The following is a 26,223-nucleotide window of genomic DNA, read 5'->3' as shown; positions in this document are numbered from 1 at the left end:
AGCGAAAATAGATGTTTTCAAGTCTTAAGAGGTTAGCGTTCTATTATAGATTTTCAAAGGTAAATTCTTCGAAGGTGTGACCAACGCAGAAGAATAAGAAAAATAAGCATGAGGTTTTTATATTTTGGGCTTACAGGAATACTTCAAACCAGGAAATGTAGTAATTTGTCGCGAGAATGAGAAGTTCACAGAATTATCCGAAGAACCTGATCTTTGTAAAAGTGGTTGCGCAACGGTAATTAGGTACCTAGGATTCATAGAACACTGGTAGTTTTTACAGACTCGACTACGTAAGTGAAAAACCAGTCTCCAGAGAAATATGAGTTGCTTTGCTCCGACGATTCAAACATTTATTGTTCACAACTTCTTGTTATTCAGATAAAATGCCTTTTTGATCAAAAACCATTTCAAAAAACCAGAAAGCTGACATAAGATACAGGAAACAACCTCCTAGTTACTCCTCTTTGCTTTCATACAATCATATACAGCAGTAAGGTTTCCGTTCTCCGAGAATTTCCAGAAAATTTGCCTCAACTTGAAATAATTGAACATATATTGTTGTAATATTATTATTACTGTTATTATTAATTATTTTGTACCACACTTGTCTGGTGGGCAAAAAGGAGTGATTTGGCACATCGGCTAGTCCCCGCAAGTCATTGCAAGACCGCATGCGCGTTCATAAGCCTCAAATCTTATATATTAAATAACCATAAATGAAGTCTGAGATGAAGTCGAATACGTAGGCGCATTCCCATGAGACTCAGGGACTCAAGGTGTTAGGAGATTGCAATGGGATTCTCTCGGATAAAATTCATAACTGCAGTCTGAGAAAAATGATCCAACCTTTTGTCAAATAATGTGTACGCGTACTGCAACACTAGCAAAAGAAGATTTTTGCGAAAGATTTGCTCAACAGACACCCGAGAACGAAACACAGCGTGTTGAGGTCTCTGTCTGTTGAGGTCCGGTGTCTGTTGAGCAGCAGCCCAGCAGACTAAGAATGGCTGAAACGCCGCTGTCAACGGTTGACGAAGTTAACATCTTCAATTGTGAAATGTGAAGAGGAAAGAGTGAGGTCGAAAGCGCAGCAGCATCCCATTTTGGAGACTGTCAAAGCTCAATAATCAACTATTTCGAAGATCCTTTGGAAAACACTTTCCTTTTCCTTTTTTTTAAACACTTTTTTCCATTGCATGGAAAATGAGTTGTGCCAGCTTACCAAATCTTTCCGACGTATTCTGTCTGCTCTGTTCAGTTGGAATGCTGATAACGAATATATATATATATATATATATATATATATATATATATATACGACAATATGATTCAATCCCTTCCACATCCTATTGCCGTACTGTGGTGATATGCAATCTCGCCCACATAAAATTTTCGGCCTAGGTTGGGATTTTCGTCGCAGGCGCAGAGAGCAGGTCCAATCACGAGGTTGAACTCATATTCTATTTTTATATTCTAGTGGAAAACATATTTTAGTGTGAAATTGAGTAACACCAAAAGGGATTTTATGGTGCGCGCGAAATAAGTTTAGGGTAAGTGCGTGAAATGGTGTTCCGATCGAAAAATGATGTCACATTCGTCTTGAACATCTCAAGAAATTTCGTTCGGCAGAATTTTCCGAGATCATAGAAGATACAATCGTCGTAGTATTGAGTTTGGAGCGGTGAAAACAGCAAACCTGACTTACACTCGTGATCTTCTTTTCCATGATCTTCCCTCTCCCACTGTCCCAGCTACAACATCCACAGGATTAATTCATAATTAACAATAATAAGGTAATTAGAAAGAAAGGTAGTATATCTTCTTTTTTATCTTCATTGCTCCTTCCGTCTTGCTTTTTATCATTAGGTACGGGTGTGAACCTGCTTTGTAAAGAACCAATAATGAAACCAATTTAATGCGGACTCTAAAGTTACGAAGTTGCGGAAAACTCTCTAACTTACATGAGGGCAAAAAGAAGGAAAGAGTCTGCAAACCCAAGAAACTTGGTATTGGTCATTTAGGACTACTGGGTACCTCAGTTATTGGAAAACGTACGTGAGCTGAGTTAAGGATCGAGTTTGAACAAGTCCCCTCAGGGGCTCCACTTTGCGAGAAAAAGAAATCGCATCGCGCTCGTTTAAACGAAGTCCATCATATCCTATCGTACCTTTAAAACCTCTGTGTTGGAAATCTAGATGGGATTCCACCTTTTGAGTTTGAGGCCGTTAATAATTCTCGGTGAGAACGAAACCAATCAACAAACAAAATGATATCAATGCAATGCTAACAGTGCTAGTTAAGAGGATTCCAAAAAAGTGGAAACAGCGCGAATGAATATGAGGTTCGAAGTAATAACTCCATTATTTTGGTGCAGTACAACACCACCATCATGTCAAAGCTCTAATTCGGTGCATAGATGAGATATGCAACTTGCGAGATAGCACATTTTAGAAGGACTTCATGAAGCTCAGATTCTGACCTAAAATCGTCTAAATTTACAGAGTTAGTGGTTTGCATAAAATGAAAAATACATATAAGTACCACTGTACAGCACTGTACAAGCACACAACATGTATAATACTTTGTAGTTCCAAATCTATCTCGAGATATCGAGCAAAACCTATTGAATGTATCAAATACAAGAGTATCATCATGATATATAATAACGGGCATATTCTGTCACGTGTGTGTGTGTATGTATGTATGTATGTATGTATGTATGTGTGTCAGTCACGAAATTCGAAAAAGGAGGTGCGACGGGTCTACCGGCGTCGAGTTGTTGCCTTGACGCCAGAAAGCTACAAAATAGGGTGGGACGGGTTCCACGGGTTCGAATTCCTGTGCCATGGTGTAGAAGTATCGCGCAGTAACTCCGTGTATATGTCGAAAAAGGTAAATGGGACGTTGCAAACGTTTCAGAGTTGTATCCACTTTCCGCGTTGCTTTTCACCTCTACGACTAATCCGTTCCTCAGAAAGTGGATACACGCTTGCAAACGGTTGCTTAAATAGTAGCAAGCTGTTTATATGATCTGACGTGGAACTCTATCTTTATCAGTACGATGATGTTGTCCACGTCATTTCATGTTAAAACATTATTCTGCGATAACTGTTAGGGAGAAACAAGAGGAAAACCTATACTTCGAGTTGTACTTTCTAATCGTGTCTACGCTGTGTTGGGAACGAAGGCGTGTTTGAAGCTGAAGTTTGAATACTCTCCAAGTGTAGAACTGAGACGTTTCGAAAGAAAACGATGAAATCTTCCGCCTTTGTTTATAATAAAAAAGAGGAAAAGAAGAAGAAAGCGTTGTTAGAACAATAAAAATCTAATTTCAGAGAATTACAGAGAGAAAGAGAATTATTTATTCTCTTTCTCGAACTACTATTAATTTTCATTGATTAGTGAAGGAGAGCTAAGCGAACACCACAGAAAGTCTAAAGTCCGGCTTTAGTCGGACGTTCAGTCTGGTATACATATAATCGCGTTAACTGAAGTATTTCATAATTTCAATCCACTTCTATTTCTTCAAAGACGGATGATGTCGTGTGAATTTTGTTATGTGAGCTAACCTCAATCAGGTTCTCACTCATAAGTAAACTTTCATGCAGTAAAAATCTTTTTCTTTTACTTCTGTTACCTGGGTCTCCAAAAACGTGACAAACTGGTTATTCTGATCAAAGAAATTGCTTGCGCTGTGCGGATTTCATCAACTTCTTTTTTTCTGCACTGTAACGGTATTTCTTACGCACGATAGACGTTCCCTTTATCCTCAAGAATGAATAATGAAGGAAGCCTCCCACATACATTTCACCGGCTTAGTAAATTCCGGGACGTGATCTGGAGAAGGTGCAAATAGTCTCAAAATTAAAAAAGAAAAAGTATTGCAACTAAATGACAACAACTTTCATTAAACTTCGACAGAGAAGAAGATCCATGCAAAGATTGACTCATGAGTTTAAAAGAAGTGTTGATTGATTTTGAATAAAATATCAGTATCATTGACAAAAATCGGTCAAAGCTTCGTCAAAGTATTTGTGCCTTTAAAGTGATATTTTTGCACAATAGTGCGATTTCATGATCACTCACGCGACTAGATCTGTAGTACCCTCTTTGACTTTGGAGATTATCCACTTATACAAGTGCGAGATCAATCGAATGTCGACCTGGATCACGGGAACAATTGTATATTATTTGAAAATGCGGAAAATGATCGCAAATCACTAACTGAACGCAGATGGATTTGATTTACATGTTTCCAAGCGGTCAAGTGGAAGTCCAGTCAAGTGGAAGCGGAAGCGTGGCTAGGAGAAATAAAACGAAGTTTTCATGAGGACTGGCGCGAAAGCCCCAACGAAGCCAGGATTACCTCAAGAAGTAATCAGGCTTGTCCCATAACGTAGCCAGGGCTTAAAGAATCCTAAAAGTATCCTAACTACTTGTGAAGCGGTAATATGAGTTATGAGATAGACGGATTTCCCTTAGAGACAGGACTAGAGCGCAGAAACAGGATACGGTAGTCGTGCGATGAATGCGATGAACGCGTGCGCGTCTACACGGGCTGCAAGTGGATCAAGTACCAGTGAGGCGTGTTCAAATAGTCGGACATCAGACTTGTCTTCAGATGGTTAGCTCTCGCGCAAAAACAGTGAGATATTTCCGAGCGATAACCTGTCCGTTAAACAGTGTCAGGTTAGCAGAGCCCGAAACAAATTCGCTATCTTCACTATTTCGGAATTGAAGCAACTGACGATTGGCTATGCTCCTTCTGGAGTCCCAGGAAATGGAAAAGCCGTTTATGGTTGGAAATCACATCTACACCATCGACTAGTAACTGAATTTTATGAAGAAATAAGCATTCTTGACTTTTAGTGATTAAAAACATGACCGAAACCATCATCGTCTTGACATGGGGAACGATCGTTCAGTTGATGACAGTTTTTTACAAGTCCCCAATCCAGTAGTGAACTTTCCCTACAATTTTTTTTGCTGGAGAAAAGACTTATAAGAGAAGGAACGAATTCGTTGTCCGATGATAGGGTTTTGAGAAGTATGCAGGAAATCTTCATTGTTTTTGAAGTTCATATGACTTTAGACAAAAATAACGAAAAGGGAAAAAGATCCTCACACGAAATCCCACAAGGTCCCAGAATCAAATTTTTTTGTCTCCATAATAAGGTGTGGAGAGTGGAATAAAATTGTTCCGAATTAATCCGAATATCCCATCGTTTGTTACGGTCATCTTTAAAATGTGAACCAACTTTTGCCAATAGTTAAAGGCAGCGTGTCATGGAATTCCCGATGTTTGAATCTCTAGTGGACAATATAGAGCTCGGAGTATAGATGAAGTGTATGAGCGTGGACACGCTCAGTTTCCCATAATCCTCCTAGAAAAAGGCGCGAAAACGATCTTAGTTCCTACGAAGTGTGTTAAAACGCCGGCACCCCTATGCACGCGCCGCGTCCACGAGCGAGCGGTCGAAAGCCAGTGAAGTCTCTCAGCAGTCAGTTTATGTAACACCAATGAATTGACTGCTGAGGGAACCGCTGTGTGCACAAGGATGGCGCGTTTTAACCTCGTGGGAACTGAGGCCGTTTTTCCACACGACTTGAGAAAATTGAGTATGGTCATGCTCATGCTCGTGATCGTAACAATGACAAATTGACAATGATAACAGTGACAAAGTTGCACTGCTTTTCCTATTACTCGAAATAAAAGATATAATTGTTGAAGTTGATCAGTTCTTTCAGGAAGCGTCAACGCGCTCAGTGGCACGTCACGGTCGAACCGTTGAGGTTTATGAACGGCTCTATGCAGTGGCTTTTGTAACCCAGTCAACAATGTTCACGTTCTTTATTCTTATAAACAAGCTTGACGTAAATTTATGGACCTCGGAAGGATGAGAGGCATCGTTTTTTTTTCGGTGATTTCGATCCATCAAGAAAACTTCATCAAGTGGCACTATTATATTCGTAGATTTTCAGAAATAGGTAATCATGGATTTAAAATTTAGGGCCGACGTTTTGTATGCGAAGCGCAGTGTTTTGAGTTAGGGAAAACACATAATTACTCTTGCGAGACTGTAGAAGTAATTTTCTTCGACCGTTTCCAAGATTTTTCCAAGAATTTGGAGCTTTCTGGGATTCAGGCCTTTTTTGAATCATAGCTTCGATGTAATTTCTGAAATAGTGGGCAGAAATGCTGTTGACAGCATCTGAACAGAAGGAATGTACTTAGTAGAAGCGGAGTAGGACGAGAAATGAGAGTGTGGGTTGCGGTTAAGACGGAGTTGTGAGTGCAAATTACGTATTCGATGTTTTTATGTGATCACGTTGTTTGTGTGATTTTCATCCGCTTTTCTGGACGAGCTGCTCCTTTAAGGTCGTTCATTGGTGTTGTATATTGCACTATATCTCGGAACAAACGAAACACTTTTGTGTGTAAATGTGTCACGAGCATACTGTTCCACCTGGATCTTCCAGCATGCACGCACGATCGCTACTGTTTTCTTCTTCTTCTTATATTCCCTTAAGATCTTTCGTTGTTTTGAAATGCATTGAAGTGATAGGCACTGCAGTAAACGTTTTATAAAAATATTTTTGTATTTGTATTAATGTATTTTTCTCCTCTGATGCCACACAACTATGTATGATATGTTGTCTTCATCGTCGTGGATAATGTCAGAAAAATTATAAATAGTTTTTTTTTGGAAGAGTAGTACGATTTTCTTATTCGATTGGAAATATCATTTATAACGCGACGAATATTCAAAAAGTGCACTAGACTCGAAGTCGGAGTCTAATAGTCGGAGTCGGATATGTTCGAGAGGTTCGAATGCAACCCAAATTCTTTGCCTGCATGACACCTATACACCTATTCCTTCCTTCCTCTGTACTGAACCAGCCCAGGGCGCACTGTGATCATTTTCGAATCCATTCGAAGCTGATTTTATTTTAAGCTTTAACAATTAGGAAACTGCAATTGAAAGTACTTTTTATCTAGAATCCGACAATTTTTCTTGAAGATTCTTCATTTTTTGAGCTCTAAGTTTGAGTTTGAAGAAGTTCTTGCAACCAGGAACAAGAGTAAATGTCAACATCATTCACGACAAAGCGTTACGGTGTAATACTGCGACAAGATTAAACGTCAAGCTCGCTTGCTTGTCGATGGATTATGTAAGCTAATCTCTGCATCTAATCCTGCTATAGTAGCAGTGTTATAGTAAAAAGCAGGAACCAGTTCCGAACCCCCGTGGATATTTGCATATGCCCCTTCAAGCACATTTCGAACTGACCAGTTTTACAATGATGGCGAATAGAAGGTCTTATATCCTACGCAGAAGGGCCGTTAAAATTCTAGACTTGCCGGAATAGTCGGCTTGTTGCTAACCGCGCTGCAAAAAATTGCAGACATCCGTAGATCTCAGTGAATGAGCGGCGAAGGTTTTTGTGCTACATAAGAAAAGTTATAGGCGGGTGTAGTGCAGCGGTTAGAGGTTCCGCTCCCTGCACGATCGATCGGAGGTTCGAATCCGCACTAGTGCTTACCAAGCCTTTGATTACTCCGGAGTCGATAAAGTGGTACCAGACTTGTCTGGGAGGATAAAACACTGACTTGACACATCGGCTAGCCACTGCAAATCATTTTATAGGCCAGTTACACGTTCGTGAACCTCAAACGATTCTGAATTGAAGTGAACGTGGGGGGATTGATTAATGCCAGAAACTTTACCTTTTATTTTTAAGAAGAGTTATGAAGATGAATAGGAGAAAGAACTCCTCGAGCATTTTCGACTTTTTAGTTTGTTTCCACAAATTTCCCCAGTTGTTCACTCTAAATTTCTGAATAGCCGCACAAAAACCGGAGAAACCTTATTCTAGGACGTTGTTTGCCTTTTCTACTTTCAGCGTCATCTCTTCCCATCACTTAGGAACAACTCCCTAGAACAACAGTCTCTGCATATTCCAATTGCATTTGTGAAGAATGCAATAAGCAGTGTTGTTATCGTGAGTTAACAAAATCAACCTAAACATCCTTCGAATGAGATCACGATCATCATGCTGCACCGAGTTGTTTGCCGTGAAGAACACCAACTACCTTTTTGTGTTTCCTGAGAAACCGGAAATATAACTTAAGTTTGCAGCTGATTCTCTTTACTTACACTTTGTTTTTCATCCTGAAGGCTCACAAATTGGAAAAATTTTAATTGGAAAAAAACAAATAAATTTTATTCTTCATTAGACCCTTGTGTGTCTTGGAAAGTTGTGGGCACGAACGCTAATGAGCTGAAGTAGTAGCAATGGGTAAGAACACTAAAGAATTTTTACCCCATCCTTGTAGTAGGTATAGCATAGATAACCACCCACCTTTCGGTTTGCATGTGTACCTCTAGCTTCTTCTGGAAGCCTTCTTTGTCGACGTAAAACCTGTGTGAATTTGACCACCATAAAAAGCAGACCTTCATGTTTTGTACCTATCAATGAAACAGTTCCATTCCTCGATAAGATAAATTACAGGCGACACATACTCCAATGAATAAAAGTGGCCATATAAAACATAGACTTCCGAGACTATATTTACAGCAAAATCGTAGTCTGTACAGACTATTTACATGCAGCATGGCACAGCAACTTCGTAGAATCCACAAAGGCATATCACAAGAAGGTGAGTTGGTGGAGGTGCTTCGTCGAGGTAGACCAGTGTCGAAAACCCTCATCGCCACGCTGGCTTAGATTTTTTGAGCAATTTGTGGCATACCTGAAACGAACACGTTGCAACGAATATATCAACATTTGAATATACACGTTGCAACGAATATATCATACAAATCCACTGCAATCCTTGAAGGAAGTTCTAAACCGGACTCATTTTGGGTTTTGGAACTTTTGTGGCAGCCATGTTGTAATTAACTAGAATAGAATGTGCTCTTCAACAAGTACAAAAGAAAAAGAAAAGACGCTTGTCGAATCATTCCAATTGAGATGCACCGAAGCGTTCAACCTAGAAGCAGCATAGCACGGATCTGATGGGATGAGGGAATGTGCGAGAAAAGCTATATAAGAGAAGAAGCTTTTCCCGAAGAGACCCTCATCGCATCAGATTCCTGGTATGCTGGTATTCCTCCAATCCTCGTGGAAAAAAAACGGCGTGAAAACTACGTTTGCTAACATGAGGAACGTTAGAACATGCCACTTTGCACACGCTCCTGTTCCCTCGGCCGCCTGTTTATTGGTTTCACTTGAATAGGCTGCCGAGTAGACATCACTGATCTTCGACCGCTCGCAGTTGGATGCGGCGCGTGCACAGTGGTGGCTCGGTGCTTCTGAAATCCTCGTAGAAAAGGTGTCTTTCACGCCGTTTTCTACGACAATTAAGAAGGCATGAGCGGAACTACCCCAGATCCTGCAAATTACAACCTCTTCTCTAGCTTTTCTCTCGGATGCCCTCACCACGTCATATGCGTGGTATGCTGCCTTTGACTTCAGACTTCTCAAGTTAATGAAAGTGCAAGGAGCAACCGATAACAATTTCAGTACTTTTCTCCCCGCAGAAAGTTTCTTTCAAATCCACCGACTCCTGAGGGATAAAATGGTGGCGTTGTGTTCACACTCATGTTCACAATCTAAAAAGACACTAGTGACATTCAATACTTGCATAGTTTTCATGTTGACGAAGAAGATTTCGAAAAAAAAGTTAGGGGTGCACGAGAAAACGAAAAGGGAGAAGGAATCTATTAGTACACCTGTTGTAGGGGCGGCATAAGAATTTAGTGGTGTTCTTACCTACTGCTATTACCAGTGCTCGTTATCGAACTATTAACCGCGCAAGTGTTGATCAATTTTACCTTTGCTCTACATCTACTTTACGACATCTCTACACAGAAAAAAGAGCGTCAGCATGATGGTATGAGCAACGAGTTAATTAAGTTCTTTCGCAACTGAGGAATGGTAACGAAAAGTAAGGTATTACAAAGTGCGCTCTATTACTGCTATTCTGACCCAGGAGAATTTCATCACAGTCTAAGTCCAGGCACTCACACACTATTTTTCGTGTACAACTAGGCTCATTCTCCCACAACCATCGCAAGCTGGAGATTGATCCTCAAGTACGTCCTATCATACTTCTGCGGTTTATTACTTATGCAGAAAAAAGCATCGAGCACTCAAATGCGGTCAACACAACCGGTTTCCTCGACAGCTTTTCTGAAAAGAGGTCGTGAAATGTCCACATAAACAGTTATACGTGGTTGCTACAGATTAAAACAAAATACAAACAACAAAGTGAAGGGAAATTTGGACCAGAGAACGAGCTTTAGAGCTAAGGACCGTGTCGAAAATTAGTGTAGTAAGGAATCAAGAAGATTGGAAAGACTTTTGCGTATAAGACAGCAGCAAAGACAGTGATTCCAACCGATGCCTGTTCTCTTGACTCCTTTGAAGAAAACGGAAACAAACCGTAATTATCGGGCATATTATTTTGCTTCCATCTTTCAAGAAGCTTTTAGTGTATAGTAGATCTTATCGTAGCGTCAGATTATCCTGCCAAATTTGTCCGAAGGGTTGAGTGATTTCAAAAATACTTCTTCTTGTACAATGAAAAGAATGCAGCCACGTTACGTTGACGAAACTATGGGAATCTTGTGCACACGCATCAAAGAACACTTATACTGCAAAAACAGATCGCGCTTTTACACCACAAGTTTGGTCATCGCGGGGAAGCCACAGGGAGCAAATTTTGACGTAGCGAGCAAAATATTAGCACGAGACCCTACTGCTTGTGAAGCACTAGAAGCTTCTTTATCCGTGTAAGCTCAGAAATGAAAAGAAGAATGCGGTTCGGTGTGGTGCGAGAACTGCGTTCTCTAATTTCGGTCTCGCCATTTGATCACCACATAGTAGTTAGAATCACAGTATGGTCAGTGATGGTGATTCCTGACCACACCTTGCACCAACCGCAGATCATCAGCTAAGCGCATTGCCCTCGTTGAATTTTGACATACACAGTATTTGAGAATAGAAGCACAGAGTATTTTGCGTTTGTTGGGGTTTACCCGGATAAATCTTAGTCAATTTGAATTCAGAGAATTTCAAAAAACTAGATCAAGTATTAGATTTAGATGGGGCGGGTGTGACGCAGTCGGTTAGAGGTCCATTGAAACCACACGATCGATGCTTCGAAACCGCTCAAGCACAAACCAAACCTTTCATCCCTCCGATGTCGACAAATTTGTACCACGCTGTGTAAGAGGATAAAAGCACTGACTTGGTCATCGAAAGGCCCCTGGAAATCATTGTGTAGGCCAACACGCGTTCAAAAACATCAATGATTACGAGTTGCAGTAAGACGCGTTGGCCCATCCCAAGTGCACAGATACGCCAGTGACTTTATGACTTTTTTTTATAAGATTTAGTCAATTTCGACGCTTCAGGCTCTGCAGGATGCGAAGACGTCGAGTCAGCTTAATAGGGAACACATCAAGATCCGGTTTAGCTGCATAAAAAGTACAGTAGGAATCTGCATCTGGGAATTGTGTTGTCAAGGTAAATGCAAAGTTTTTATTTGTTTATTTGTCTGCAGAAGGCAAACAGCAATCTTGGATTTTTTGCACGATCTTTCGGGTTCATCCATCGAAAACCAAACCACAAATTCTCAAAGAGACGACATTTAGCTAAGACCTCTGAGCACGCTTTAACAGCAGCGGCATTCGGACCGGTAAAATCGCTGCGAATAGAATCCCATAGTTAGGTAATAGGAAAGTGCAAATTTTAACTGATTGCATAAAGCTCTGAAACAGTAAGGAATATACTCTGAACTGATCGTTTCCTTATGTTTCAAAAAGCATTTCTCACTTATATGGCACATTTTCGGATTTGCCTCGACCGCCCTGTAGTTTCTACTTTAATTGTATTAGTGCCATTCTCCATATAAGTACACATTCGTCATTATTCTCGAACAGTAGTACGTAAAACAGCTGCTTACACTTGCTTGGTCATGCTCTCTTCAAATCAACAAAGATTACCTTCCTTCAGCTTTTTTGAGTTTGCGGATACAGTTCCGTCAGTTTCCCATTTCAAGGTGTTTCAGCTGTTTAATTTTCAATAGAACGAAAAGTTTCTTTATGCGTCTATTTTAAAGACTCACCCACCGAATCAGAGTGGTGCGGGTTTCAGATTGGTTATGCCTATACAGGGTCGTGGATTGTGGGAAAGAGGGTGATTCCGTCCATTTCTTCCTGTGATCAGTGGAAACGGCCGAGCCGGAATGCTTCCTCATGGCGGCTTCTGTTGCAATGCGCAAAGTTTGCGCACCTCCCCGCCTGCGATTCGTCGAAGACCTATTCGGACGAATCGCAAGGAGAAGGGGGCAAGGGTGGGGCGCTGCAACAGAGGACGTCGTAAGAAACAGCGTTCCGGGGTTGTCTGTTTACACTGATACAGGGGAAGATGAACGGAATCTTCCTCTTCCCCACATTCTACGACCCCATATAGGCATAACCCACCTGAAACCCGTACCACCCGAGATTCATGGGGTGAAGCCTTTAAACCATAGCACATGCGAACATCAGCTCAAGAAGTGCCGTTTTAATTTGGTGTAGGGACGGTTCATACAAGGAAAACATCTAAAAGTGTCCTTGATTTTGATCTTCATTTATAAACATCTCGCCGGTTTTCGTTTTCGAACCAGAAAAAAGGTAAGGTGCTTTTGGAACGTTCTTTCAACAGAGATAATGCGACAGAATCGAAATATTATGAAAAGTTCCTTATGGGGTCACTTACAATCTCATCATGAATCCTGGCGACACTTCTATTTCTTTTTCTAACCCAAAAAACTAAGAGACAAAAGCAAAACTACCTGATTGTAAAACTCAATTCGTCCCTCTACTGTGTCGTGGTTAATCTTGCTGGCAGGAGTCCAGCGAATGGACGGATTAATCGTTAACCGACTAGTGAGCCTGAAAATCAGAACACCAAAGAATAATAGGACAGTACAGGGTGGAAATTGAATGAGATGCTAGAAACTGCATCATGTAAACTGTATTATAGTGAAGGCTTAAATTGCAGGAAAAACATTGTAGCATTTTACCACGGTCTACTACTAAAAAAAAAACTGAAGGGAACTTTTGGTTGCAAAAGCACTTGACAATCATACCATATAATAAGGTTATTCTGTCGCGTGTGTATGTGACAGCCACCAAATTCCAAAAACGGGGTGCGACGGGTCCCACGGCGTCGAATTGGTGCGCAATAATTTCGGGTGCATGTCGCAACAGGTGAATGAGACGTTGCAACCGTTTCATAGTCGTGGCCACTGCGCGCGTTACTTTCCACCTCTGTGACTCCTCCGCATGTCCATTGTTTGCCTCAGGTTGGTAAAGTGCCTTCTTTGGAAAGTGGAAACACCATTGGCAAATTCTCAGGGGAAATCTGAGGAATTCATGAAGAATGTTCCAGTGAGGCAAGCATGACAATGCTTACAAAAAGTATCGAAAATACATGGATATGAAAAGCAGCAGTTTAAACATTAGGACTTTCCAAGTTTTCATATAGCACATAAAACTAAATGTCTACCTTTTTCTTAGAAACGTTAACAGACATTACCGAAGAAGTTAATGATTGTGAAATCATTTATTTTAAGAACACATAAATCATAGATTAGATAAGCACACGCACATATCTCTCCAAATCAGCCGTCGGAATTCGTAGCTTACGAGTTTGCTGCCTTAGGGGCTCCTAACGGACAACCTTAGAACTTCAGCTTTTCTGGTCTTCAATGATGGGTGGAAACAGGAGGCTCGGTCAGAGCGGAGTCGGCCAAAATTGAAGTGTTACCTATTTTTTTGGCTAAAAGTGTTCATAATCTCCGTAAACTTGCAATTCACGACGCCTCAACAAGGAACAAGGATATTATCCCGTTTGGTATAAGATTTGAAAAGAATATTTTCTTGTTCGATAACACCAAAACACTGAAAAAGATCCTGCCTCCTCCGAATTTGGGCGCTTTTCTGGTATTCTGAGTGACCAATCGATTGTTATGCTTAGACGGTGGGTACAAACAGCCCCACGACACTTATAATCCGGCCAAATTTCTCCAAGAAATACAACACTCATTAGCTCACTGTACTAGTTCCCAAGCTCAGTTGAGTCCACAATCAGATTGTGGACTCAATTGAAGTTGATAATCACAACGAACTAGATTAAAGGATAAAGTAATAGTAATAAGTATTGTGGTTGGCGTGGATCAATTTCTTTCGGTTGCGCTTGCGCGTTCAACGTCAATTGAGAACCGTGGAGGTCAATGAATGGTTAATGGTTTCAGCTTATATGTACGCTGCCTTGGGCCAACCAGATCTATCAAGTTAGTGTTTCTTCATCTTTACCTATCTTCATCCTATCGTCTTGGATAAGCCTGATGCCAATTTATCGACACCAGAGAAATCTAGTGCCCCGTGGTCTTGAGCGACTTCTTGAACCACCGACCACACATGACGCTGGTGAGCTTCTAGCACTTGGGCAAATCCTGACGAATAAGCGATGTTGCAATTTTTAGGGACGCAGGGGGACGAAAGTATTAATTTGTACAATGCCAATTTCCTCTTAGAGCAGCAGACAATGAACACCGCATCCAACAAAAAGGCACCTAAAACGCTGTACTTTTTCATTCCTACTGGCAATTAACATTTTTCATTCATCGTTCCGATATTGACTCGCTAATTGAAATGCCGCAGAAGAAAATTGTAATCAGCATTCCGCCAGCAGTTGGAGTGCTTCTACAGAATTTTCGAACTTCTTGACCCAAATGAATATACAGGAGCAGTTTTTATGTGGAGTAGTCTTCTTATTCTTCCGTCTTTATCAGATGCTGTTTGATGACAGGAAAAGATGGCATTGTTTGTGACTGGGAAACCGACGTTCAGACAAAAAGCCCATTCCCAATTGTCAGTCTAGGAACTCAGCGATTTTACTTTTGCAGAAGATTTTTTTTTACAAATCAAAAAGCATGAATAACATTTTTGAGCAAAAACAGAAAAGAAGCGCCGAACAGACGCTTTTCCTCTTCAGTCGTTTCCATTCTTTGAAGATAAAGAGCACTTATTCGCGGAAAAGCTGTGAAGACATAACTTGAATCCAGAGACAGTTCGGGCAACATAAATTCGGAACTATGCTAAATCAACATTGAAGACTAAGACCAAAAAATAACAAGAGTCGGATGAAATGTCTACGGTAATGTTTACTAAGAGGACTTTGCATTTGGTTCTACTGGCGCAATTTTTGTAAATTATGTTCTGGTGATATAAAGAATCTATCAATCATAGTTTCAAAGGATACAAAACGATATCATATTGACACAACAAAATACGATACTACTAGGTTGGTGCAAAATTAATTTCGGTTTCGAGGTATGTGTAAATAAAACAATTTTTACCCTAAATTTTCTCCTCTCAAGGCAAACAACACATACCCTTTTGTATGTTTTTTTTGCTCTTTCGAAGACATGTATAATTGTCGCTCTAATTTTTTCAGCCGGCCTTTTCTAGGGATCTGAAAAATCATGAACGACACAACTATCGACTCATCATGCTTTACGATCTTAAAATTAGGACATTTCGCAGCAGAATCATCTCGTAACCTTAGCAGGGCTTTTGGATCAGACTGTCCTTGCGAACGGACAGTGGAGCTCTGGTTTGAAAAATTCGCTTCTAACGATTTGGATCTTGAAGGAAAACCGGGTCGCGGTCGCAGGTCGTCGCTTGATAATGAAGATCTAGAGAGAGCCGTGGAGACTCTCTTGATTCACATTTGCGTCAAAGACAATTCACTAATTCATTATAAAACATTGTTTGGAAATATTTAATGCAAAAAAAAAAAAAAAAAGGTCTAATTTTTTTTTTTTAAAATTAAATTAAAAATTTTTAAAATTTTTGGGGGGGGGGGGGGGGGGGGGGGGGGGGGGGTTTTTTTTAAAAAAAAAAAGAAAGGAAAAAACCCCCAAAAAACCCCCCCAAAAAAATTACTTTTTGGGGTGTTTTCTCCCCCTACCCCCTTCCCCCCCCCCTTTCCCCCAAAATTTTTCCCTTTTTTTGGCCTTTTATTCACATTTGCGTCAAAGACAATTCACTAATTCATAACATGTTGGAAATGCTTTCCATAATTTTGTTGATTCCTGTAATCTCAGTTTTTATACTGAAGGCCTAAATTTATCACCATTTCGTTGGAAAAGATTATTAGAAAGGGTAGATTCTGATGGTTTTTATTCCAATTAATAAAGTTGTGTTTGAGCTGAGTTATAGCAATCTGAAGTATGCGGTCTGTTTCCGAAATTAATTACGCACCAACCAAATACAAAAGAACTTCTGAAAATTTTTGATCATTGAACTCCCCAGTTTTAAATAGGTTAGAAACATTAGCCAACTATACAAAGGCGTGCCGAAAGTAATACGAAGTTTCCAATATATGCTGAACTCAATTTTTAGAAATATTTCATAGAGGCTTCTGGCCAGCCATGCCATTCATGCTACGTGTCGGCAAAGTGCTACCAATATTGCCTAAGAGACAAGACTTGACATTGTGCAGTCTCCGCCAGTCATCGTGTTCTGAGAAATTCATCAACACTAACCACCTTATCCTTTATCACCTTATTCGTCCGTTGCATAGAAGGATCATAATTTTGAAATGAACAGAAACAAATGAACAGTACAGCTGGATTTTAAATAAATATTTGGAAGAGTCAGCACCCTTGCAGAAGCCCTCCAGTTGTGTGGAAATCCACGAAAGCTTCGGCATATAGAGTCTGTTTCTTCAGGATGCGACAAATGGTACGATGATTAGGAATGCTTCAAGTTCCTATCAGCTTCGTGATAGCCTTTCTTCATACTATTCCCAGCTCTTTTCCTTTTCGTTCGACTGCCAAGCAGCTACGAAAAGGTTGGGCAAATCTTTCGATGTTTTACATCGTCATCTCTAGCTGATTTCTTTAGCACAATCGCACCGAGTGTCAGTAGAGTTTGCAGCCGCGAGGGCGGCGTTCTGGAGGCCCTTCCGATTTGGTGACTATCGACCGCGCCAGAGAGCGTAACCAAGTAGTCACCAAACCGCAGAACCAGAAGAAGATACCATTCCCACGAGTGCAAACCTTGCTGGCAGCTCGAAACTATTCGCAGGAGAATTCAGTTGAATCGTGGTACACACAATATCTGTATATATAATATATATGTATATGTATATATATATATATATATATATATATATATATACATGTACATATCTATTCTAAACCTTCACATATCGTTTTATCACTCAAATTGACTCGGCATTTCTTATTGCAAGAGGATAAGGATGACAGCTTCTGAACACTTATCCAACACCAGTATTTTATGCAACCACACCGAGCAAAACTGTGATTAAATCATTACAAAGTGGCGTACTACTGTTTTAATACGGCATTCACTTCCAATACATGTGATCTTTAAATAGAGTGGAGTTCAACAAATAACTATTTACTTTTCACCGCATTGAAGTTTGTTCTTTTCTCAAAGAAGTTTTCAAAGACAAGTAAGGAACTCGTATTGAAATAGACCGTAATAGGTGGTTGGAAATTGAAGGTTTACATATTGCAAGTTAGCGGAATACTAGACGTCCGTGAAAGTGCACGTGTTGATAGATGCAAGAAGGAGAAGCGCAAAAACTCGTCAAGAGTCGATGGTGGGTGCTCTTAATGTTATAGAATGTTGTTAAAAGCAGGAATAAAATTATAGATGTACCAATGAATGTTTAAGTTATTGTTGTTTGTATGAGTACCAGGATCCTACCCGAAATTCCAAAAACAAAAAAGAAGCAATGTGCCACGTGAACTAACCGCGATAATGTGTTAGCCATAGAATTAGAGGAAATTTTTCGATGTGGTGTGTCCTTCGAAGTCTCAAGCCATCTGGACCGGTCGCTGGTGTCTGGATGAGTGCGCATGAAGAACTTCTGGAAGCAAGATTATCAGACAAATCCATTACAGTAGATAAAGTTAGAGCGTTTGTCTCAAGACTTATCAATGGACACATCATTGAAAGAGGTCATAAAAATAACGAGGGATGGGAAGACGTGTCTCGGAAGAGAAGAAGTACATGTGGTTCTCGATCCACTTGATCGGTTCGCATGTTCAGCGCCAAGGAGAAAAGCTTCGCACTGAAAAAAGCGCTGTTAGAACTCTCAAAACATATTAACACTAACAACACGTTGCATAACAGCATCCATCTGAGATAAGCTTTTCTGAAATAGCGTACTTAAGATCGTAAGAGTATTTAGTAAAGCTTAAAATGATTTGTGGCTTTGTGAACGGTTACTGAGAGCCTACTGGAGCCAAAGTTTGTAGCACATCCTAGCAACGAATTTTGCAACGAAACTATATCGAACGAAAAAAAAGTTTCGTGAATTGGAGTGGAATGAGGATATTGCTGGGAAGAGGTCTCCAAAATGAGGTGCCGGGATGCATTGGTGCGTGTGACCTTTTCGTAATGCCCACCAGGATGTTGCTCAACGTGCATGCACTTTAGCATGGAAATTTCTCGAGGATCTCATCCAATTTCAGCATCCGCGATAAGAACCAACATATTTTGAGAAAGGCAAAGAACGCGTAACTCAAACAGATCAATATGAAAAATAGCTGTTGTTATTGTTATGAGGCTCAGGAAAATTAATTTTGAGAAACAAAGTGCAACAATGTACACATTTCCTCACCCGTCTCATGAAAAAAATTGAATTAGGGAAAAAGAGGCTTTTCCTTAATAGAAAATGCAGAAGAAAACGTTTTCGATTTTGGAACATCGAAGACAAAAAGTCACTGTAAATCAGGTATAAATAGATCGCAAGTATATATATATATATATATATATATATATATATATATATATATATATATATATAAAGAAATGTTTCACTCAACTTCTCAACTTATTCAGATTTTAAATGAGATCAAAACAACGGTCTGAGAAGCGTGGAATGTGCGCATTTTTTCGTAGGTTATTCAACGGACTTTTTCTTTGGAAGCAGAAATAAATAGTAAGAAATGCGTCATCAAGCTGAGGACCTCACTTTCTCGCAAAAGTTGACGCTCTTTTTACTGCAGTAGAGTGTTTGTTGAGTACCTGTTGTTTGAAGTTATGATTCCAGTGACAAGAGTGAGATACATCATCCTCTTTTTTTTGGAAAGCAGGTATTGATCAGCACAGGAGACAAAGTTCTGGCTGGAATCACTCCAGGACCGCACTATGAGCCTTCCCCTGCTTAAAACCTTTACTGTTCCCTTAAAATATGTAATCTCTGAAGATAAGAGAGAATCTGCCTTCTTTCGAGACATTCTGTTATGCGAAGTCCCGGTCACACTGTCAATTTCCTCTCATACTCCGATATGAAATCGTAATCCTCCCAACTCAGGTGTTTTGTAAAATTACGAAAGCGTGCGTTCAAAAATGAAACAACGAACTAAGCCAGTAGCACTCAGATAACATAACACACAAGCAGAAAGCACATCGGCAAATTTTCATAACAGTCGAGTCGATTCCCACGCACACTTTTTCCATGGAAATAACAACAAATAAGATTCGGCTTCAGACCATGTAAAAGAATTTCAAAACAAAGCCTAGCATCTAAGACACATTAAGAATGGAAAGCATGAAGAAAAATCCCGGATAAGAGGAATTAATGATGATTCCAGACACGCGGAATTCTAAACATTCTAATCATACATGAAGACGAGACGGTTGCATGGAATTTTAAGAACAGAAAGTCGCAGAATAGCTCCAAACCATAGTCACGTCTAGCGCATATGCATTCCGCAACAGCAGTCGACAAAACGGATAGGAAATATCGATGATTTCCTATGCTATGAGCTGGAATTTCGATGGCTTCAACCGCGGCTAAAGCCAGTCGCAACGGGAGCGTGTAGCCACACAAATAATTGAATTCGAGCCAAACAAGAGCCGCAAGACAGACGAAATGGTAGCATTTAACAACGCTACCTTCGAAATGAGATAGACGGATATGACAAGGTGTCCAGGGAGATCTTCGACAGGTGTGAGATAATTACAATGGGAATTGCAAGGAATTAATAGTGATGTGAAGATGATACAAAAAGGCGTTCCGGTTGAACTCCGAATCATCGATTGAGCGGGAAATCTCGGAGAACAACCTTCCTTGATCGTTGATCTTCTCCTACAACAACTCGAGAAAGACCTTTCAAAACATGGTGCCCAAATCTTACACATACACTGAATTGGTGGAAACACCTTGAATAGCAAGGCAGCCATGGATAATCCAGAAAGGCTTATTAGATGAGTGAAACCCACAAAAGGATCAAAGATGAGGAATAAGTCATCAAAAACAAGGTTTTCGCAGTTGATCTCCGATTGTTATCGATGAGCGAAATTGTCGAAACTGCTGTTTATACAGCGAGTTGACGTCACTTCGCTGGCACTTGAAAAAAGAACGTTTCTTCAAAGTTTTGTGTGATGGTTGCGTCGAGTTCTCAAGAGGATTTGAGCCCTTAAAGAAGAACAAAAGTATGTGCGATTGAGCACAGCGAGTTCTCCTCTCCTAAGCAACTTGATATGCTCTTATATCAAATTGCTGAGGAGGAGAATCTCTAATCTGGACGTTCATGAATTTTTTATGTTTTCGAAACACAAGAAAACAGCCTACAAGCTGTATCTATGCAAACAGGGGAAACCAATCATGCATCATACATATATGTATCAACATGTCAAAAAACAGGGGACAAGCAAACTCGAATTCGCAAACGTATGAGGAGACTTTATTGGATGATCTAAAATTGATAAAAACTCTAATAATGTACTGCACACCAATAAAATTAATATTAAGTCTTAAAACTGTGGGAAGACTAAGATTCACTAGTATAAATTCTTATAGTTTTGAAAATGAAGTTCGCAAGGCGTACCTTACTCGATTTTAACCAACTAGAGAGTTTTTGCAGAGAAATATATTCCTGTAATACTTATTTTGTAAACCACAACCAGATAAATGGATTCTTCCGCACGGGTTCATTGCCATCACTTCAGCTGGTATGCTAGAAAAAATGGTTTTGTCATCGTTTTTCTAGCACTCCAAACAGGATGGATCAAAATCAGTAAATCGATAAACCAGATTTATTTGTTAATACTTCCGGGCGAGAGATATCTAGTATTATTTGCCCGGAAGAAGTACTTCTGCATCTAAAATTTTGGTCCAAATTGTTCCCTCCGTCGCGACATTTACAGAGAGAGGCATAGACAAATATCGGTCGGTACACATACGTGCATGCATAAACACTTGCAGGTATACAAAAAAGCAGCACCTACCTTGATTATCTTGATTACCGTGACTACTGTTGTTCTTCGAAGTGGTCGAATTTTTCCATTTGTCCCGATCGCGTGCCAGAGTCTCCCAATGATTCCTTCTTTCGCGTGGGACACGAAGAGCATAAAATTTTCTTCGAAGGACCTCATGAAGAAGTCTGACCATCGGGCCTGTGGTGCTCCTAACAGCCAGTGGAACTCAGAGGCTCAAGGCTCTTGTCCAACGGTAATCGCTGAAGCACGTCGCGTATCCGCCCCAGTTTATTTCGATGACGTTCAATAACGCTCACAGCATTTTCTTCCTGCTTGCGAAGATCCGAAGTTTCTGAAGCATAGCTCAAATCAGGAAGTACTGTAATGTTTAAGAGGTGAGTACGAAGCCGGGTTTTCCTGGTCTTTTTCACTACACCGTCGATGTTATTATGAGCTCCCCAAGCCGGTCGTTTCCTCCTGCCCAGCTCGGGGGTCAGTTTGCTATTCATGTTTATTTCCCGAACTAGACAACCGTAGCTGGTGAACGGATATGGTTTGAATATGGTTGTATCGTTGAGGGTAAAAGGGCATCCGAGAGCCATACCTTTTGCACAAACATCGTCTTTTTCAGATTAGGTTGAAGATCAATGTATCGCAAGTGTCGTCAAATTAGGTTAGCACCCGTTCCACTTAGCTGATGCTAGATGTTGTCGGAGTGATGTCATCAACAATGCGTAGACGGTGTAGCTGCCGACCATCAACCTTCTCCTATGTCGTCCCATTCCAACTTTTGCAGTGGGTTCTCGAGAGTGTTCATAAATATTTTAAGTGAAATCGTTGACCCTGCCGGAGTCCTCTCGTCACGGCGATGATGATATTCTTGTACGATGGCGAAATTCTGGTTAATAAATTACTATACAACTCTCGAAGTACCTTTATGTACTGAGAAGGGACGCCTTGACTTTAAAAGACTTCCACGACAGCTTTTGTTTCAACTGAGTCGACGGTTTTCTTTAAGCCGACAAAGGTGAGACATAGCGGCATCGCGATACCTCAAGTGCCGCGAGTTTTGAAACAGTGTGAATGTGGTCTACCGTGCTGAATCCTTTTCGAAACCCTGCTTACTCTTATGGCTCTCCTCCATCTAATACCTTTTCAATCATATTAAGGATCACTTTTGTAAGGAGCTCGTAGATGACGGGCAGTAATGGGGGATAGTTGCCGATTTCATGTGGATCTCCCTTCTGTCACAGTCTTGCTGGTCTTCCACTGTTTAGAAAACTTGCATTACGTCAGGCAACGCGTAAAGAACTTCACCAGAGTGTTGACAAGTACTTGGGGAAGGCTCTTCAGATGTTCTGATCTTATTCTGTCGGGACCGGATACCGATATGATGGCATGACGTACTTGCTACACGACGTACAGGACATGCTCATCTTTCCTCAGACGGGGTAAGAAGGCAGGTGGACATGGCCGTCGAGGAAATCACAGAACAAGTCGTAGATTATTTTCTCCATTTCTCTCTCGAAGCAGTGATTGCTCCATTTAGGTCCCGGAGAGCAGTCATCTTCGTCTTTTGATTAGCGAAGTCTCGACGAGTATAACGAATGCACGGAAGTATGTTTTTGGTTGCCTGTGGCTCATGGTTGCCACAACGCTGAGTGAATCGCGCTGTCGCTGAGCTCCAGAGCTACCGGAGGCGGCCATCTTGTCCATGACGATACTTTCCCGAAACCCGGCTAACTTAGCGAAGGGATCCCAGTTAATGATAGTTCGGGGTCTTCGCTCTCTAAAATTCGCACCTTTCTCTTCTTTCAATGTGGAGGAAAATCCTCCTTGGAAGAGGCGGTGGTCCAATCGTGTATAGAACTTTAACACAACAGCTACATCTGTCAGGCAGAAAATTTTATGTCTCCTACTTCCAGCGTAAGGAAGAAGGATTCCGAAATTGTGAGATGCCATGGGTGGTCCTAATCGTCATGATGATCTCGGAAACCCTCTATCCCGTTCATTCCATTGTAGACAGTGGGTCCCAATGTGAACTTCTGCAGGCATTCTTATCGGGCCAACCTTGGTGTTGAAATCGCCAACTATTACCTTGTAGAAGCGGTTTTACCTGTAGACCATGTAGAAAGGTTCTACATCTTTTTAGTGGCCTGATATTGGAGCGTAAGTGACGATGATAGTCTAAGCTAGCGCAGGATCACATCTTTTCACATGCAGACTCCCGATTTGCGTCGTAAATTGCTCAAAAGAGTCGATGTTCTCTGCTATACTCTCTATACTCTCGTCGCGAATTCCACCAACTCCTCTACTGTCACATGTTTTTAAGAAAAGTTCTTCAGTCTCATATACGGCGTTGAGAAGGTAACGTCGTATCGTCTCCGATCCGATGACGTTGTACTTAAACTTCCTGGCTTGCATCATCAGATCTTCGATGGCCGCTCCCTTGCAAGCGTATGTGCGTTATAGGTACAGTTCGCCATCCTAGTCATTTTCCATTCTGATAGCCTAGATGACTCCTACAACTCCGTTCCTCCTGGCGCTACCGTACCAAGGTATTCTCCGAATCAGGAGACGCTTTCTTATCATTGTAACATGCGTTTATTCTAAAACCTATGAGCAAGCTGCAAGCCTCTTGCCCCACGGGTTTGTGGGAGTACGTTGCGTCCGCGTACGTGCGTACGCGTGAGTCCGTCTTCTAAATCCACCCGACAGGGTAGGCACAAGGTCGGTTTTGAACCGCGATTAGCCCCTATCCGCCACCTGGAGATACGCCACTTGGCCTCGCGACTAACCGACTAACCGATTCCTCTAGGGAGAGAGCACATATACATAATACATATACATGCATGCATACATACATTTACTGGGAAATTCACACGAGCGAAGAGAATTTTCGAAGAGTCTTCAACCAAGTCTAATAGTTTTGTATAGAAAATGGAGTCACAACTCGTTCATAAACACAATTGCTGTAGACTTATGTACGAGCTACTTGACAACACTTCATTCAATCATGCACATAATGATGCAGAAAACTGCTTTGTGTTGACCCTGCAAAAAGAAGCTACGCTAGGTGGTTAGTGTATCTTTTATTTTCATACATTTGAAAGAGTACATTCGTGCTCTTCAGCTGTGGTTCATTTCAATTACGCATATCCTTCATGTACAGCTGTGTGTGTCCACCCTTCTTTATGCTTTGGACGCTATGGGGATTTTTTATAACTGTGAAATTTTGAAAACATTTCGGTGAGGTCTGTGTTTTGGTGAGAACAACTACTAGAAGAAACATCTACTTTTTTGAAGGTGAACATCATCATCATTTTAAATGAAGCGGTGGGGTTGAGTATTGACTCCACTTCGAGCATGTTTGGTAATTTAACTCGTCTGGATATCCTGAATATCAGGATTTTAAAATCGACAAAAATAATAGACATTAACGAAGTGGCCGAAGGTAGGCTCAATTATTAATTTTGTCAACTATTTTCCTGAATACAGCTCCATGAAATGAGGTTCTTGATTGTCCACAACACTGGATGAAATTAGCACTTTTCAAGAACGAGTTTCAATCGTTGATGAAATTACGATTCTGGAAATAAAGCATGTTTATGTGTCGACTGTTGAAGATTAATGGTAATATAGTCAGACACAATTTCCCTTCTATTCATCAGGAACTTGTATAGATAAATATATATATATATATATATATACTAGCCTGAACATCCGGCTAAAGCCGGACTTAAGGCTTTTTTTTGCCGTTCGCTTCGCTCGCCTTCATCGATCAATGAGAAATAACAGTAGCGACATTTTTGTAAAACTAGAATTGCTTTTTCCACTCCCTTTTCCCTTCAACTCTTCCTTCAATTTTTTTTAATCCGAAAATTTGAGCATAGATGAAGGCTTTTCCCTGAATGCTCAGTTCTATATTTGGACAATATGTTTCTCTCAAACCTTCACAATTTGGAAACATCATTTGAAGTAGTTCGAGTTTTCTCTGTTCTCAACTATTAGCAAAGAATGATGTGCTAACGTGAAGACGTGAATGTCATTATTGTAGTGATCAAAATAACGTTCTACGTCAGATCGCGTAGACTGTTAGCTACTATGTATTGCATTTAAGCAACGGTTCTTACGTGCGTTTCCTTTCTTTCTTGAAGAAAGGATGTTAGCAGCATCAAGAGACATGCTGGGAAGTAGATATCTGAAGGAACCGTAGAAACGCATTCTACCGTGTTGGGACTCCCGCGTACCAATCCGACGCAGTAGAACCCATTTCTCTCCACTCTATAGCTTTCTGGCACCATTCCGACCCCGTGGGACCCGTCGCACCTCATTTTACAGCTGTGTGGCTCCGGGGCGCGAAATCGACGCCGTAGGACCCGTCTCACCTAATTGTACCACGTTGAAGCTCCAGCGCACTATGGTATCCGTGTCCCTCCTTTTGGGAGTTCTTGACTGAGACACACACATACCCAGACGCACACACGTGACTGAATAAGCCCGTTATTATATAGGATGATAGTTTGCAAATTTGGAAGCACACATTCACATAAAAGTTTATTTACTCCTTATTAACATATTTACCCTTATTAACATATGGGAGAAACTAACTTCCCTTATCAAAGACAACAGACATTCCAACCCTTGGAAAAAGCCCTTGGAAAAAGCCCTTGGAAAAAGATGAAGAGGTAAAGTGCTCAAGTATCAGGTGCATGGCGATGGTTCGGCACCTCACCGGTGCAAAGTTTTGCATCATTATGGAGTATTTTCGTGACATACAGACAAACACACACACTTAAACGGACTAAGCGCGTTACTATATAGCATGATATATATATATTTATTTATTTAACTAGATAAATCAAGGCAAATCAATTCAATTAAAGGCAGAGTACTACGAAATTGACGTAGTGCA

The 26,223-nt window shown here is 40.7% G+C and overlaps 4 protein-coding genes across 5 annotated transcripts; all 4 read right to left on the bottom strand.

Annotated features, from left to right (window-relative positions):
• Nucleotides 1–8,235: 8,235 nt before the first annotated feature.
• On the bottom strand, nt 8,236–8,547 carry RB195_014443 (uncharacterized protein; the record flags this gene model as incomplete). Its single annotated transcript, XM_064204715.1, has 3 exons — nt 8,236–8,310; nt 8,365–8,471; nt 8,526–8,547. The coding sequence occupies 3 exons, from the start codon at nt 8,545–8,547 to the stop codon at nt 8,236–8,238; spliced, it is 204 nt and encodes a 67-aa protein (XP_064060596.1).
• A 163-nt stretch (nt 8,548–8,710) lies between these two features.
• Nucleotides 8,711–19,177, bottom strand: RB195_014442 (uncharacterized protein; the record flags this gene model as incomplete). Of its 2 annotated transcripts, none has more annotated exons than XM_064204713.1 (5): nt 8,711–8,755; nt 12,851–12,950; nt 17,852–17,967; nt 18,111–18,171; nt 19,131–19,177. In XM_064204713.1, the coding sequence occupies 5 exons, from the start codon at nt 19,175–19,177 to the stop codon at nt 8,711–8,713; spliced, it is 369 nt and encodes a 122-aa protein (XP_064060594.1). The 2 variants fall into 2 exon arrangements, with proteins under 2 accessions (XP_064060594.1, XP_064060595.1); XM_064204714.1 differs by having other exon boundaries at nt 19,131–19,174.
• A 2,340-nt stretch (nt 19,178–21,517) lies between these two features.
• Nucleotides 21,518–21,910, bottom strand: RB195_014441 (uncharacterized protein; the record flags this gene model as incomplete). The annotated part of the gene is made up of 1 exon (XM_064204712.1): nt 21,518–21,910. One exon carries the CDS (start codon nt 21,908–21,910, stop codon nt 21,518–21,520), a length of 393 nt encoding a protein of 130 aa, XP_064060593.1.
• Nucleotides 21,911–23,495: 1,585 nt separating this feature from the next.
• RB195_014440 (uncharacterized protein) lies at nt 23,496–23,735 on the bottom strand (the record flags this gene model as incomplete). The annotated part of the gene is made up of 1 exon (XM_064204711.1): nt 23,496–23,735. One exon carries the CDS (start codon nt 23,733–23,735, stop codon nt 23,496–23,498), a length of 240 nt encoding a protein of 79 aa, XP_064060592.1.
• Between the last annotated feature and the right edge of the window lie 2,488 nt (nt 23,736–26,223).

This window comes from Necator americanus, chromosome V, assembly GCF_031761385.1.
Source record: "Necator americanus strain Aroian chromosome V, whole genome shotgun sequence".
Lineage (NCBI taxonomy): Eukaryota > Metazoa > Nematoda > Chromadorea > Rhabditida > Ancylostomatidae > Necator > Necator americanus.
Note: the sequence above shows the minus strand (reverse complement) of the source record. Positions and strands in the feature narration are given on the sequence as shown.